The sequence below is a fragment of the Aquarana catesbeiana genome, linkage group LG06, assembly GCF_042186555.1.
Source record: "Aquarana catesbeiana isolate 2022-GZ linkage group LG06, ASM4218655v1, whole genome shotgun sequence".
Classification (NCBI taxonomy): Eukaryota; Metazoa; Chordata; class Amphibia; order Anura; family Ranidae; genus Aquarana; species Aquarana catesbeiana.
This window is the reverse complement of record NC_133329.1, coordinates 25,054,313-25,069,592: the sequence shown is the minus strand read 5'-3', so window position 1 is coordinate 25,069,592 and position 15,280 is coordinate 25,054,313. Positions and strand designations below refer to the sequence as shown.

The window sequence follows — 15,280 nt, the reverse complement described above, 5'->3', positions numbered from 1 at the left end:
GGGTCTTGGGGAGTTGCTAAGAAACCAGGACTTATATATGTGTGTGGGAAGCCGGGGGACCGAGTCAGCACTGAAGTGAGTTTCCTGCAAAAAAAACACATGTGCCCCTGAATGTTTCATCTCAAGCCACAACTTACCCCTTTTGGAGGGTGATCCCAGGCCTCGCACATTGTAGGACCCGATTTTTAAATCAGCCATAGTAGAAGAGTATGGGGGAGGGCCGCCATTCTGTCAGCAAGAGGGGGATTGATCCAAAGCGTAATCTTATCGTCAGGATGTAGCCTGAGGGACACATTAAGCGCCAATATGTGCCTAAGAGATAAACCATGGTTATTGCAGGTGTAAAGAACATAAACATACAGTATAAGGAAAAACAGTCATAAAAAAAAAACAGGAAAACCAAAAGCCCTAAAAGTAAGGAAAAGTGCAACCTTGCCACCGGTCGGTGACCCCCACCCCTCCCCCAGTAGGAAGGAGCAGTGGGGGTCAGCAAGCAGCGCCAATTCCCAATACGGGAACAAAACTCCTAGGAGTTGACCTATTGGAGGTAAGTGAAACAGCACGGGGGGTGAGACCGTGGTGAAACCCGCTCATTGTGTTGGGCACAAAAATTGCACCTCAATACCAAGTGCAAATGATGAATCAGCAGCTGGGGGGATGTCAAAAAATGACAAAGAAAAAAAAGAGAAAATAACGTCCAGGGGACATTTAGGATACCCATGTTGGGAAGTTCTGCTTCTTAGGTTTCTCCTTGAGGGGATGGAGGGTGGGATGCCTGAGCAGGGGGGCCTCTCCTGGATCCTCGATGGCGTCTGCGGCGATTCGCTTGCCACTGTTCAGGGCGGTTTGGGAGGGGTATCTCCGGCGAGGTCCTCCAATCCGGAATGTCCACTTGCGGCAGTCCAAGAGACTCCAGAAAATGGGGTAAATCAGCCTTGCTCCGCAGTGTAGATTGTTTACCGTCTTTAGTTTCAAATAGGCTGAAGGGGAATCCCCACCTATAGGGCAGTTGAGCATCCTGTAAGGCTGCCAGTAGTGGTTTGAGAGCACGACGCTGCATCAGCGTGCGTCTGGAGAGGTCTGAAAAAAAAGATAGTTTGGCTCCATCAAAATCCACATGTCTGAGTCCGCGGACTTGAGTCATGATCTGTTCCTTAAGAGAATACTTATGCAGTTTGCAGATAATGTCTCTGGGCTTGTCAGGGTCTTCAGATGGAGGTCTCAGGGCTCTATGTGCCCAGTCTATCTCAATATGTTCTGGCGCCTGGCGGCCTAATATTTGTTTAAAGACCCCCTGCAGGGTAGGAACAATATCTCTCTGGCCTGTGGCCTCAGGTAGGCCTCTGATGCGTATGTTAACCCTTCTGCTCCTGTTCTCAGCATCATCCATTTGGTCAAGCAGGGCTTCAATCCTGCGATCCTGCGATTTACAGCGGTCTGTAAGGGCTTGTAATGTGGGAGCAGTCTCTTCCCACTGTGTCCCCAGCGTTTCCACTCTCCCCCCTAGATGTGCTGTGTCAGCTTGTAAGTCCTCTATGTCCTGTCTCATGGCCTTCTCCACCCTGTGCACAAATTTCTCCAAGTCATCTTTAGCGGGTCTCTATCCCCCCAGGCATCTCCTTTTTCAGGGAGCCTTTCTGATCTGTCTGATCCGGAGGGAGAGGAGGGGGGAGGCAGGGAAGGTAGCGGTATGCGTGGGGAGCTGATAGGGGAGGTAGCTCTGGAAGCGTGGCCTCCGGGCGCCATCTTGGCTGTACTTGCCGTTCCTCTGCGAGTCCCATAAAAGTAGTTTTCCAGCGATTCTGACCGGCCTCGAGGGGTCCGCTGTGGTTTTGGAGATGGTTTGCGTTTCGGGGCATCGTTGTGGGTGATAAAGCCCCCTTTAATGCTGCTGATCAGGCTTTGTTTAGAGCGGGCCGCACGGAGCTCAAGGAGAGCACGTCTTCACTCCTGCATGCCGTAGCCACGCCCCCAACATTTCCGTTTTTTAAGAAAGCACCTATTTGTTCCTTTGGGGTACAGTTCAATTGTGTAATTCTTTCTTGTATACATTCCTGCAACAGTACAGTATCTTACACTGGAAAGCTTTGATGTGTATATATTATTATTATTATTATTACAGGTACTTATAAAGCGCTGTCAATTAACGCAGCGTTTTACATATACATGTTATATATTCACATCAGTCACTGACAATAGCACCTGATCCTGACCTACTGATGCTCTCTGTTTATTGATATATGATATCATGATATATTGATGTATAATGAACAGATATCTCTTCATTATTATACCCTAATTAGAAGGGTTTCAAGAGAATGTCTTATTCTGTGAGATGCAGATTTACATGATTAAACATTGGTTTTGAAATGTTTATGTTATGTTGCATTGTAAAACCACTGACTTATAATCTTCTTGCATATCCATATACAGTCACATCATGAGTAGAAAACTTTCCACTGTCCACTGCCAGCATGCTGTAGAGAAGGAGCCTTGCTTTCTGGTTGGAAGCAGTGATCTCTCTGCAGAGGCTTGACACGCCCCCTACTGAGTCTAAGGCAGAGCTCTCTAATAAGCACAGCTCCCTCTCATTGGTTTAAGGCTGGGTTCACACTAATGTGGGTGGCTGTGGGTGTGGAAATTGCAGCGATTCCAACCACAGTCAAAATGCGCTGCTGTTTAAAAATTCTTAATGGCTCCCCCACGTACCTCAAACCACAGTGCGTATGCGGGTGTTGGAATCGCAGGGAAATTGCAAGGTGAAAATGGTAGTCAAATGAATGTTCTGCCATGCCCGTGCAAATGCAAGGTGAAAATGCTGCGCTATGAAAATATTAAAGAATGAAAACAGTAAATCAAGTCCATAAGTGTTAACCTTGGTGGTGAATAATGTGATAAATGAATCATATAGTCTAAATCAAAGAGGTGAAAAAATAATAAAAAAATGTCCACTTGTGTCGACACACTTGAAAGAAGGGCAGAAGTGGATGGTTGTGGTCCAAAAAGGACTGGCAGGGATGGTGTGAATCCATGGATGTGATACAACATCAATGGTGCTCAACATCAATAAGTGGGAAGAGATGGGTACTCTTACCGGATACGGTGGACTCCCCTGTCAGCGACATGGAGTCAGTAAGGCAGTGAGCCCCACCGGGCTAATGGAAGGATATCCGGAATGCTGGAACTGGCAGGATGAACTTCAACCGACGAACCTCCAAAGATCATCAGGATGGGTCCTCTCATTTCACTGGTTTTGTCACAACGTATGCGGCTGCTGATTTAGTTTGTTTTATATTACAGAGCGCAGTGTTTTGTATATTTCCCGTGCAAATGCAGCCTGCGGACCCGCTATAAAGTGAACCTAGCCTAATTCTTTGTCTGTGTACAGAGGTACTAATTGTTTTGCATTTATGCAAATATTTGTATGTTCATTTTTTTTATTGTAGTTAAAGTACAGAGTTGGGATCTTCTCCAGATCAGAAATCATTGATTATTCCTGGATAAGAGATCTGCTCCAGTCAGATCATTTCAGGTCTCATGTTTCAGATGTCAGACATTATGATATAAGAGACTCTGGGAAGTCCTCCTTCGGTATCCTGTACTTCACCAAGAAGAAAGAACAAATCAATGAGAAATATGTCACCGATGTTCAGCAGATACAACGCCACAGAAGTCATCTTGGTAAGAGATAATATAATATCCATATTTATTATATAGATGTAAATCCAATCAGTAAAATTTCATATAAAGTTTAACATTTTAATGTCATTTGAAAAGTCATTCTCAATATTAAAGGATAAGTTCACAGGAGGTAAAAAAATGTGCATTTCCTATTTTTCTCTAGGAGTCTGTAAAGTTTTGCACCCATGTTTAGCAGATCACTGATGCCATGCAGGTCTCCTGCAGACTGTCAGTGTGAGGTGTCTTCTCATACCTCGTACATCATATGTGCAGTTTTACACTGACAGGAAGAATCCATCAACTTCCAGAGCACTAAACAGCTGCAAAGGATGTCGGTAGTTGTAATTCATTCATTCACTGAACTCTGTGAATAAAATGATGTGGCCATGTGATCGGAAGCCCCACCCGGTCGTTCTCTTTTAAAAAACTGTTAGCTGGTATGGGGAACTTCTCCCTGTACTGCTTTCACACAGATGGCTCGGATCACCAAAACATTGCAGGAACATGTTTCCAAAGTTGAAGTTATCCTTTAAATCTGCAGCTTACATTTGAATAATGCCTGGTGATCCTGCCAAGCAGGTACTTGTTCAAACACTTTCTGTTATAATGTAACACAATTCGGAGGAGGTGCTTCTCAACTGTACTCCTGATATGAAGGCCTCTTGAGCCACCTCCCTAGGGAAAGAGAGCCTTGACTTATGGGGGCATGGCTAGGTGCTGGGACAAGGAGAATGATTGGTTAAAATATGGGGGATGGGATGGGCCTGAGCTCAGGGAACATGTGCCCCCAGGGAATTCTGGGTCTTTCAGAGAAATCGTTTGAAGAGCTGCCCACCCCCCCCCCCCCTTTTCTTTTGTTATGGTATGTCACAGCTTGCTGCGGTTTTCTTGACCTTGCCAGCAGTTAATGTTGCTGTAATGGGCTATGCCCTTGATGGAAAATTGGAAGTAGGCTGTCTGTCCAGCACTTATGGTAAGGACAGGCCCCACTTCCCACTTTTGGTTGAGTGCTCACAGTACGACTGTGACTGGCACTGGTTAAATATGTTTACATTTTATTTGGTGTTGGAGTTAATAAAGCTGTGGCCTTGCCCTTTCCAACCTAATGGTTGTAAGTGTCTTATTTAATGGGTTAAAGGGCAAGGGTGGTGGGGGATTTGATCCCATGGTGTTACGTTAATTGGGACCTAGGCCCATTGCGCCTCAGCAATCATATCATTCTGTCACACTCAGTTGGTTATGCAGTCATGGTCCACCATTGTACATGGCATTATTCAACCCAGAAGACTGGTGTCATCTCATGTAGGAGAAGAGGTACAGTGGGAGATGTCTCCCAATTGAAAATTTGTACTACAGCCAGAGCTGATTTAGAATTTCTAACTTATGGCCCTAATTTTTTTTTTTGAAAAAACAAAGAAAATTAAAATGTTAGTGTAACAGACTACCTGACACCCCACCTTGGTATCTCCATCAAGAAGCTGCTTCCCAAGCTCTGGAATACAAGGCCAGTGAATATAGCTAATATAGCAAAGAACTAGGCAACACCAGTTTTTGGAGCAAAGTAGAAGAAGAACTGCTTTATTAGAGAAACACACTGAATTTATACAGAAAACCATCAGATAAGAGCCAATCCCATTATCCCAGACACTGGCCACCTCAGACAGCCCAGTGCCCCCATAGGAATACATTATACCAGGGCTTTTTTTCAGCTGGAACTTGGTAGAAGTCTGTCTTCTGTGTTTACCAATGAAAGCTTGTCTCCCAGCAGCTCAGACAGATTTGATCTCCTGAGCGGCTCCCACTGAGTGCAGGATGGGGACAAGAAAGATGCAGGTTCCGGGGTGCCTTGCCTATGCCGACACCCCCACTGGATGGTCTCCCTGCAAGTTATAGAGAAGGAGCCACCTACAGTGTGCGGGGAGATACTAGAGTCGGCTGGATGCTTCAATTTTATAACGCAACAAAAGTAAGACATGTGGAAGATGGTAAAGCTCTTAAGGAGGGTATTTAACCACTTCCCTACCCAGCCATAGTCATATGACATCCACAGATGGGATCTCCTATCCTGGGTGGACGTCATATGACGTCCTGGGATTCCCGGCCGTGTTGCTCGGGACCCGGTGCGTGTGCCCGGTGGCCGCGATGTCCGCTGGGCACACGCGATTGCCCGTTAACCGGGCCGGACCGTGGATCTGTGTGTGTAAACACACAGATCCACAGCCTGTCAGCTCTGAGGAGAGCGATCTGTGTTCCCAGAACGGAGGAACACTGATCGGTCTCCTCCCCTTGTGCGTCCCCTCCCCCTACAGTTAGAATCACTCCCTAGGAAACATACTTAACCCCTCCCCGCCCCCTAGTGGTTAACCCCTTCACTGCCTGTCACATTTACACAGTAATCAATGCAATTTTATAGCATTGATCGCTGTATAAATGTGAATGGTCCCAAAAATGTGTCAAAAGTGTCCGATGTGTCCGCCATAATGTCGCAGTCATGAAAAAAAATCGCGATCGCCGCTAAAAGAATAAATAAATATATATTTTTTTAAAAAACGCCATAAATCTATCCCGTATTTTGTAGACGTTATAACTTTTGCGCAAACCAATCAATATACGCTTATTGCGATTTTTTTTACCAAAAATATGTAGAAGAAAATGTATCGGCTGAAACTGAGGAAAAAATGTGTTTTTAAAAAAAAAAAATTGGGATATTTATTATAGCAAAAAGTAAAAAATATTGTGTTTTTTTCAAAATTGTCGCTCTTCTTTTGTTTATAGCGCAAAAAATAAAAACCGCAGAGATGATCAAATACCACCAAAAGAAAGCTCTATTTGTGGGGAAAAAAGGACGTCAATTTTTTTTGGGTACAACGTCGCACGACCGCGCAATTGACGTTCAAAGTGCGACAGCGCTAAAAACTAAAAATTGGCCTGGGAAGGAATGGGGTGAAATTGCCCTGTATTGAACCGGTTAATGCCCCTTTAATACCCTCCCACCGTTAGTAAAATTTGATCACACCCATTATTTGATGGGGTTTGGAAAGTGTGTGTGGGGGAGGGGTTTTTTAGGGGGTCGTGGTTGAGTTCTTGCACCTAATTTCTGAGAAAAAAAGCCCTGCATTATACAGTACATAGGAAGTCAAAAGTCAGTTAAGCCTGGTACACACTATTCGTTTTTTTTCAGCTGGAGCCGCTGTACTAACCATGCATGGGTAATTCATTGATCTCCCCCGCTGAGCTGTTGTGTTCTGACAGGGGGATCCCCCCGCCAGAACACTCTGCTGATTGGGAGTCGGCTGATGGCTGATTTTCCAGCATGCTCGTCCGACAGACCAATATACACACTAGGGTGTTTCATTTTCTCATGGAAAAAATAAACTGTAAAATTTTTGCAGACTTTGCTTACGCCCCGAGTCTGAGTGATGTAAAAGATATATATGCTAAATTTCAAGAAGATTCGATAATATTTAGAGGTTGCACACTTTGATCTGTTTTGTAAAAGTAGGCAAAAAATACGATTTTTCAATTAATTCATTTTTTAATTAATTAATTTTATTGGGAAAACTAGAAATCACAAACTTAAAATACTATTAAAACTACACTAAGATTAATAGGTAATATGATAGGCAAAACATTTGTTATATTAGTCAACTTTGAACGATGCAATCCCTTGTTTTGTTCGCTTAGTGACGACTTTTCTGTGATGCTCGACTACCCTCAACAAGAATTGTTTTTGTCATTCATCCCTGACCGATTTGTTATACTTTTTTATCAGAGCAATTCCTCTTTCTGCGGTGTCATTGACAACCTTAAGAGCGTTCACATGGCTTCTTAGAGAATCACGGCAGTATTCTGTCACGTCGTGGATCCAAAACAATTCAAAGGACGTCCTTGTTTTATTAGTAATGAAATGGCTCAGGTCTTTTCCTTCAAAAACCATGTTTTTACCCTCTAATCGTTTCACTTCCTTTTTCTTTGCAGGTTTGGTTTCTAAATTTTTAGTCATATTTTCCTTAACAGCCTGAGTAATACGTTTGTCCAAAAAAGCCAATCCTATGTTTGTTTCTTTGTAGTATTCTCTTGGATGACTTCCGTCTTTTAGGACATTTTGGATGTAGTTAACCATTTTCACTCGTTGTCAATATGAATGCATCATAACACAGAGTGGTACTGTGGATGCATACACAGTAAAAAAGTGCCGCGTCCTAAATTTGTTGTAGATGAGAGAGAGGAGAGGGACTTTTTACTTTTTAGGCACAGTAACACCGCATGGATTTACATTTACAAAAAGTAGTTTATTGAAAAAATATTTATATAAAAAACACTGATTTTTAAGACACCACAATTCATCTAGATATAAGAATACTTATTGACGTTACTGCTGTCCAAAACCATCTATATAGATAGAGGCTCGGACGTAGGGACATCCATCCAAAGTGTATAGTAGTCCAGGAATATGGCTGGACAGCAGATCAATGATAATTTAGTTCATATTGAAAAGTGCTCAACATGTTGCGCGTTCCTTCACGCTTCTTCAGGAGCAAGTGAAAATGTGGCTAACAAAGATAAATAGAATCAAACAGTTAGTGTATCGTGGTCTAGCAGTAGACAACAGACATAAAGGTAAAAATACAAGTATTAGATCGAGCAGTTCAAAACCTGTACTGGCCAGACCGCAGCGACACAGGCTGGGCAGGCAAAGGGGGCAATGAAAAGTCACTACGGGGTGTACCAAACATTGTAGTAAAGTGTATAGACAGGGTACTGAATAGATATTTTATGGTCACTAGCCAAAATTATAGCTAGATTGTAAAATAGTATCTAAAAAATGAAAAAGGAGAATGTTTAATACTTACTATATTACATAAAATAAGATGCTATATCATATACAGACACGCAGTGGTTGGAGAAGGGCGGTATATAAACGCTGAATAAAGTATACAACATGTGGAGTCCAAAGTGGGCATGGAAAACTGCCTCTAGGGAAGTATAAAAAAGGTATTTGAATGTAGAAAATGGTAAAAGATAATACTAGCCTGAATATCTAGAATAAGTTCATTGATTGGCTTACCAATAATTGGACTAATATGAGGGCTGTATATAGAAAGAACAAGAGGTCCCATATAAAGTATAAAGATCCTTTAACAGAAAGGAGTCCAGTATGGTATGAGCGTGTAAAAACTCATCACATAAGGAGAGTATGGAGTCAGGACTTTGTTCGCCTAAAGGATAAATGAGATAGGCAGATAGGCAGAAGAAAAAAATTGAGTGAATAAAGTGACCTATACAATAATGGAGCCTGCTCCTTTGGGCAGATAAACCATACCTCAATGGCGTGATGTGGACAATCCAGCATGTACCAGCAGCCGTCTGCAGTGTCAGCTGATAAAAGATAACAGGACGTAGTCCTATTTGAAGAGTACGTCCCGTCCATCGTCAGCAATCGGCGTCGCCGATGTGACATCGTCCGGACCGGCCGAGATAAACCACTGCGCATGCACCCGGGCAGCAGTTGCATCTCCTGGAGAATGATGACGCTCCGTCCCACAGGGGGGGCGCACACAGCGTGGAATAGCATTGGTCAGCATTGGGGAAGACAGAGAGCTCCCCTGCTGGCCAATGTATGCGTCAAAGCACAGGATGGAAGAAGTGGTGTGACGCTGAGCGGCCGCGTAGTGACAAAAAACTCGCCCCCAGAGGGCGCCCGCCTGAGCCAGGCAGTCAGACAAGTACATGAAAACTAGCTCGGTAATTAGAATATGTTCCAAAGGATAAAACATACAGAATATAGAATATGCAAATATGTATCAGCATTATGTAAGGTTAAGGCATCAATAGTTATCCATGACCACAGTAATCGGTCCCTAAATAAAGGAGCCGAGCACTGGCAAGTCGGTATATATGGTAAATATAGACATGATATGTACATTAGCATGTAAATTGAAAAATCACACATTAAGACTGGAGAGAACGACAGAAATTAATATTTGTATAGAGAAATGAGGCTATATTATCTCATATGATAACGAAGACAATTTGTGTGCAAAGAGATCAAAGAAAGGGTTTGTATGACTGAGCCTCATTGATGCCAGGAGCGTGAATGGCATCTAGACGCTCTATTCAGAGTGTCTCTTTTTTGAGTATTTGCTTATCCCATTCGCAATAAAGGAAACCACTGAGGTGTCGAATTTATGGTATAAGTCCAAATGTCTACTTACTGAGGTGACCATCTTTCCTCCTTTGCCGATAGGGAATGTGAACCGAGTGCCCGTACGAATCCACGGACAAAAAGTGTACCTCCTACACCTGGTGATGCCATTGAGGTACTGTTGAGATATTGAATTACTAGAGTAGTGACTCGAAGTAAGTTTATCCCGTAGGGACCTGGACCTACGGAAAGTCAGGGGTAGAGCTGACATATTTGGTGAGAATAGGGTCATCCCGCAGCAAAGACCAATGTGCTGTTAGAACATTATTGAGAGTATCTAGTGATGTATCTCACTACATGATTGGATTCGGGAATCTTGGTTTTATATAACAAAGAATTGCGCGACTGGCGCAGAGCTCTGTTATATGCCCGACGTAGAAGAGACTTACTGTACCCCCTGGCCCTCAGTCGGTCACGAAGTGAATTGGCCTGAAGTTTGAATTTGTCAGTATATGTACAGTTTCTACGAAGTCTTAAATATTGTGCATAGGGTATGCTGCGGATGAGGGTATGTGGATGAGCGCTGTCAGCGTGTAGAAGTGTGTTGCCTGCCGTCCCTTTCCTGAAAAGCGTAAAAGCCAGGCAACCATTACTGTCCTTGAAGATAGTGAGATCAAGGAAGGTAACTGTAGACGTGTCGCTGGATACTGTGAATTTGAGGTTGAAATGATTGTGATTAAGCGTGTCAATAAAGGTATTCAACGTGTCCGCTGTACCAGACCAAATGATGAATATATCATCAATGTAACGTAGCCAGCATAGCGCCTGGCTCGTGTATTGTGTTAGAGTATCATCCGAGAAGATGGTGCGTTCCCACCCCCCCAGGTACAGGTTAGCGTAGGCAGGTGCACAGCATGTGCCCATGGCTACTCCCTGTACCTAGAGGAAGTGGGACTCTTTGAAGGTAAAACAATTACGTGTGAGTATAAACTGTAAGAGATCCAAAATGAATTCACAATATTCCCACCGGTGATGACTTTGTTCGCGAAGGAAGGTATGTACTGTCCTGATGCCCTGCTCGTGAGGGATGCTTGAGTAAAGAGCCTCGACATCTAAAGTCATGTGTAGGGCATCAGGAGGTATGACCATCCCCTCTATATGTTTGAGAAGGTCTAATGTATCCCTGGTATAGGATGGCAATGCCAAAACATGTGGCATCAGTATCGAATCGACCAGGCGGCTAGCATTTTCCTTCAGGGAACCAATGCCTGATACTATAGGTCTCCCAGGAGGTTTGTTAGGATGTTTATGTACCTTAGGGAGAGCATAAAATGTGGCCAGTCTCGGATTGCGTATATTCAGAAAATTGTATAGATCCTGGTCAATAAGGCCTCTCTGCTGGGCAGAGCCAATGATAGACAGAAATTCCATTTTGTATTGATCAATATTAGTTGCATTGATACGTACGTACCATTCCTTGTTGCATAGAATATTCATAAACATATGCTCGTAATTAGTCTTAGTCATAAGGACGATATTTCCGCCCTTATCGGCCGGCTTAATTTCAAGTTCAGGGTGATTTTTGAGCTTGGAAATGGCTTGTATCTGTTCAGGGGTGAGGTTGTTAGGCTTAGGGATAATATTAATTTGTTTAATGTCATTGACTGTCCCCATCAGGAAGGCCCAAATGTTCGGGTTGGTCATAAGGTCAGGGAAGCATTGAGATTTACATTTGAATGTAGCTGAAGGTACTGATGTTGCAGAGTGGGGCTTAGAGACCACTGAGGTATCAGTCTGGTCCGAATGATCATTTTCGTCAAGTAACAATGTTAGGTCACGAAGAACTCGAAAGTCCTCCATTGTGTAGTTTTTAACTTGTTCTGAAATCTGTTTGTCTTGTATAGAATGAAGACGATCATTATCAAGCAGAAACTTATATGTAAGATTACGTGAAAATAAATATAAGTCCTTGATGGCTTCGTATTTGTCAATTACCATAGATGGGCAAAAACTGAGACCAAGTCGGAGAACATCCAACTCTTGTTGAGTAAATGAGTAAGGAGTTAAATTAATGACATCCAAATTGGAGTTCAGGTCCGGAGTGGTGTGTTGGTGGGTGTCTGAAAATTTGGTGGTAGATTCCTAGATTGAGAAATATGTGGATCCAACGTGCTTTGACGTGTAAATGTTTGTAATTGTGCAACAAGTGCGTTGCTGCCTAATGAATTCATAGGTGATGATTGTATGATTTCGGCAGCAGAGGCCCCCTGTGAAACAGGTCTGCCTGTGTCACCGATAGTGGAAGTGAGAGTCACATTAGGGGTCATAGTCTGTGCCTGTAGTTGCGAATTAAGTAATTGAATAGCTTGTAAGGCAATGGCGCCCAAGTATTTACCCGGTGGGTGACCATTTGTGTGGTAAGGTTGAGGAATATCATGAAGAGACCTAGGATGAGAAAAAGTAGTGTCCAAAGGGGGACGTTTTTTGAAATAAGGTGTATAGGACCCGCCACCAAGATCCCGCTTACGTGCTCCTTGATGAGTATGGTGAACTGTCTGATTGTTTTTCCTGGAAGCAGGCTGTGAAGGAAACCGAGAAGAATCAGATTCTGTATCATCATCAGTGGTAGAAGGAACATTTCCCTGGTTTTTATGTATACAATGTTTTGTCCTAGAGCCTTTATTTTGAGATGGTAGCTGCCAATGATAGGCAAAGCCCTCTATGAAGGCTAGCCTGTCCTTGGAGAGCTTGTTTTGTTTCTTGTAAATGATATCTCTAGTGAATCTGGTGACAAAATCCTTAATGTCTTGCCAGCGTTTAGCCATATATTGATTAATACCAATTTCTTGCTTTGTATCTAAATTACATTTAAATTACATTTAATTCTTATATCTAGATGAATTGTGGTGTTTTGGTGTTTTAAACATCAGTGTTTTTTATATAAATATTTTTTCAATAAACTACTTTTTGTAAATGTAAATCCATGTGGTGTTACTGTGCCTAAAAAGTCCAAAGTCACTCTCCTCTCTCACATCTACATTTTCACTCGTTGTTCTTCTAGAAAGCCTTGAACAGGACTTCGTCCAGCATTGTTGTATATGACTTCTTATCAAGTGAAGCCCACAGACTTTGCTTTGATAAAAGTGATCAATGTGTGCAACCCCTAAATATTATCCAATACCCTAATACACACGGCCGATTGTCGTTTTTTTTACCAGCTGTTGTCTCCCGACATTCAGTCTGTGTGTGCTCTGCACTTTTCACTTTAACCTGATAATCCCTTCCTCCCCTAAGTCATGCAGAACTATGCAGAAATGGCTCATTTCATTGTATGGCACTTTTCTGTACAAAAAGCCAGATTATACTACGGTATTTCACACTTTCAGTTGGTTATTTAGATCATTTACATTTTGTTTTTGGCAAGTCCTTTTATACTGGATAACACAAATTACTGTACAACCATATCAGCCACCAACCCCCCCCCCCCCAAAAAAAAAAAAAATTGATAATCTGCTTAAAATGTAAGCCACATTTAAAATTTTTATTGCACACTTTATTAGCAAGTGTAAAGCCTCATATAGACAATCGGATTTTCCGACAGGAATTGTTTGTTAACAGGCTGTTGGCGGAAAATCCAACCGTTTGTACGCTCCATCGGACAATTGTTATCGGATTTTCCACGAACAAATGTTGGATGGCAGGCTTTAAAATTTTCAGCGAACAACAGTCTGTTGTTGGATTTTCTGAGCGTGTGTACACAAGTCCGTCGGACAAAAGTCCAAATTACAAACACGCATGCTCAGAAGCAATGCTCACCATAACACAACATTAGCAGAAGGTGCCCAAAGGGTGGCGCTAAAAAGCTAAAAAAAATTACGTAGTACATAACTACATTTGTGTTTGTTGAACGACAATTCTTTGCCGTTTGTATGCAAGACAAGTTCCTGGCCAACACCCTTCGGACAAAAGTCCTACACTTTGTCCGCAGAAAGTCCGATCGTGTGTATGAGGCTTTAGTGTGTCAGTATGTGAAGATAGGACCACACCAAAGAAAACCAAAAAACAAGATTTGTATTATTGTTTTTTGTCCCTACTACGAGTACAAAGAACAAATAACGCACACATATGTGGTTTTGCTGCTATTAGCAGGAGTAGGAAAATGTATTTTGTCGTTTTTTTTGGTTGTGAGTCATGATAATGGCAGAAATAAAATTCTATATACCATATATACATTTTTTTGTGCTGAAAATGCCCCCCTCAGCTTATACTCCAGTCAAGCACTTTCCTGCAGAGGGACAATGAAATTTTCTGAACTGACTTTGGGGCCCAGTATCTCAGGGTCACTTTGTGCTAGTAACCCCACATTTGGTATGCAAACCCAGTGGAACTAGCACTACAACATGTCCAAGGCTGAGGTTCTTAGCACCAAGGGGCCCCGAGATACGGGGCCCCAAATTCGGTTCAGAAAATGTCATTCTCTGCTGCAGAAAAGTGCTTGACATTTTCTGAATGGATTTTGGGGCTCCGTGTCTCAGGGTTACATGGTGCTAGCAATGCTAGCTTTGGATATAGTGCTAGTTCCACTGGAATTGCACACCAAATTTAGGGTTCCTAGCACCAAGTGGCCCCGAGATACGGGGCCCCAAAATTGGTCAACTGTGTCCATCTGCAGCAATGTCATTTTGGCACCCTTTGGGTCCAGAGACCCCAAATTTTGGCTGCAGCTAGGGGGCATCTAGGAACCCTTAACTACTGAGTTTGAAGTTTGGGGGACCTATGGTTGCAAATGGGCACAGTGAGGCTGCAAATGGGCATTGTTGACCTTCTTTTCCACTTACAGTAGCTGCGCATTTCTCACCTTAGACTTATACTTGAGTCAATAAGTTTTCCCAGTTTTTTGTGGTAAAATTAGGTGCCTCAGCCTTTAATCGGGTCAGCTTATAATCGAGTATACAGTAAAACCTCGGTTTGAGAGTAGCTTGGTTTGAGAGCGTTTTGCAAGACCAGCAAAATGTTTTAATAAATTTTGCCTTGATATACAAGCGATGTCTTGATATAAGAGTAGCGTCATGTCACAACTGAGTATAAAAAAGAAGAGAGGAGCCTCTAAGTGTAGCAATATGGTTACATTTAATGAAGGTACAACATTTAGAAACTTATTGCTACACTTAGAGGTGCCTCTCTTCTCTTTTATACCCTGTAAAAAAAAATGCTTTGATATACAAGTTCTTTTGGATTACAAGCATGTTTCTGGAACGAATTATGCTCGCAAACCAAGGTTTTACTGTATACGGTATATATGTATATGTATTTTTTTATTTTTTTACTATAGGCCAGTTCTCCTTTTACATCAAAACAAAACAAAATGAGAAGATATCTGTAAAGATTTCCCAGCAAATAAAAGTCCAATCTGTCCTGAAAAAAAAAAACTGTATAATTCAACTGGATACACTA

At 42.5% G+C, this 15,280-nt stretch overlaps 2 protein-coding genes across 2 annotated transcripts in view; both read left to right on the top strand.

The window, feature by feature from the left end:
- Positions 1–15,280, top strand: part of LOC141147918 (uncharacterized) — a 496,131-nt gene that overhangs the window by 187,406 nt on the left and 293,445 nt on the right. The window lies entirely within an intron of this gene.
- The window catches only part of LOC141147350 (uncharacterized), a 56,634-nt gene continuing 44,546 nt past the window's right edge, over positions 3,193–15,280 (top strand). The window contains exons 1-2 of the mRNA XM_073634590.1: positions 3,193–3,282; positions 3,447–3,681. Coding sequence (XP_073490691.1) covers positions 3,193–3,282; positions 3,447–3,681 — 325 coding nt within the window. The remainder of the gene's footprint in view (positions 3,283–3,446; positions 3,682–15,280) is intronic.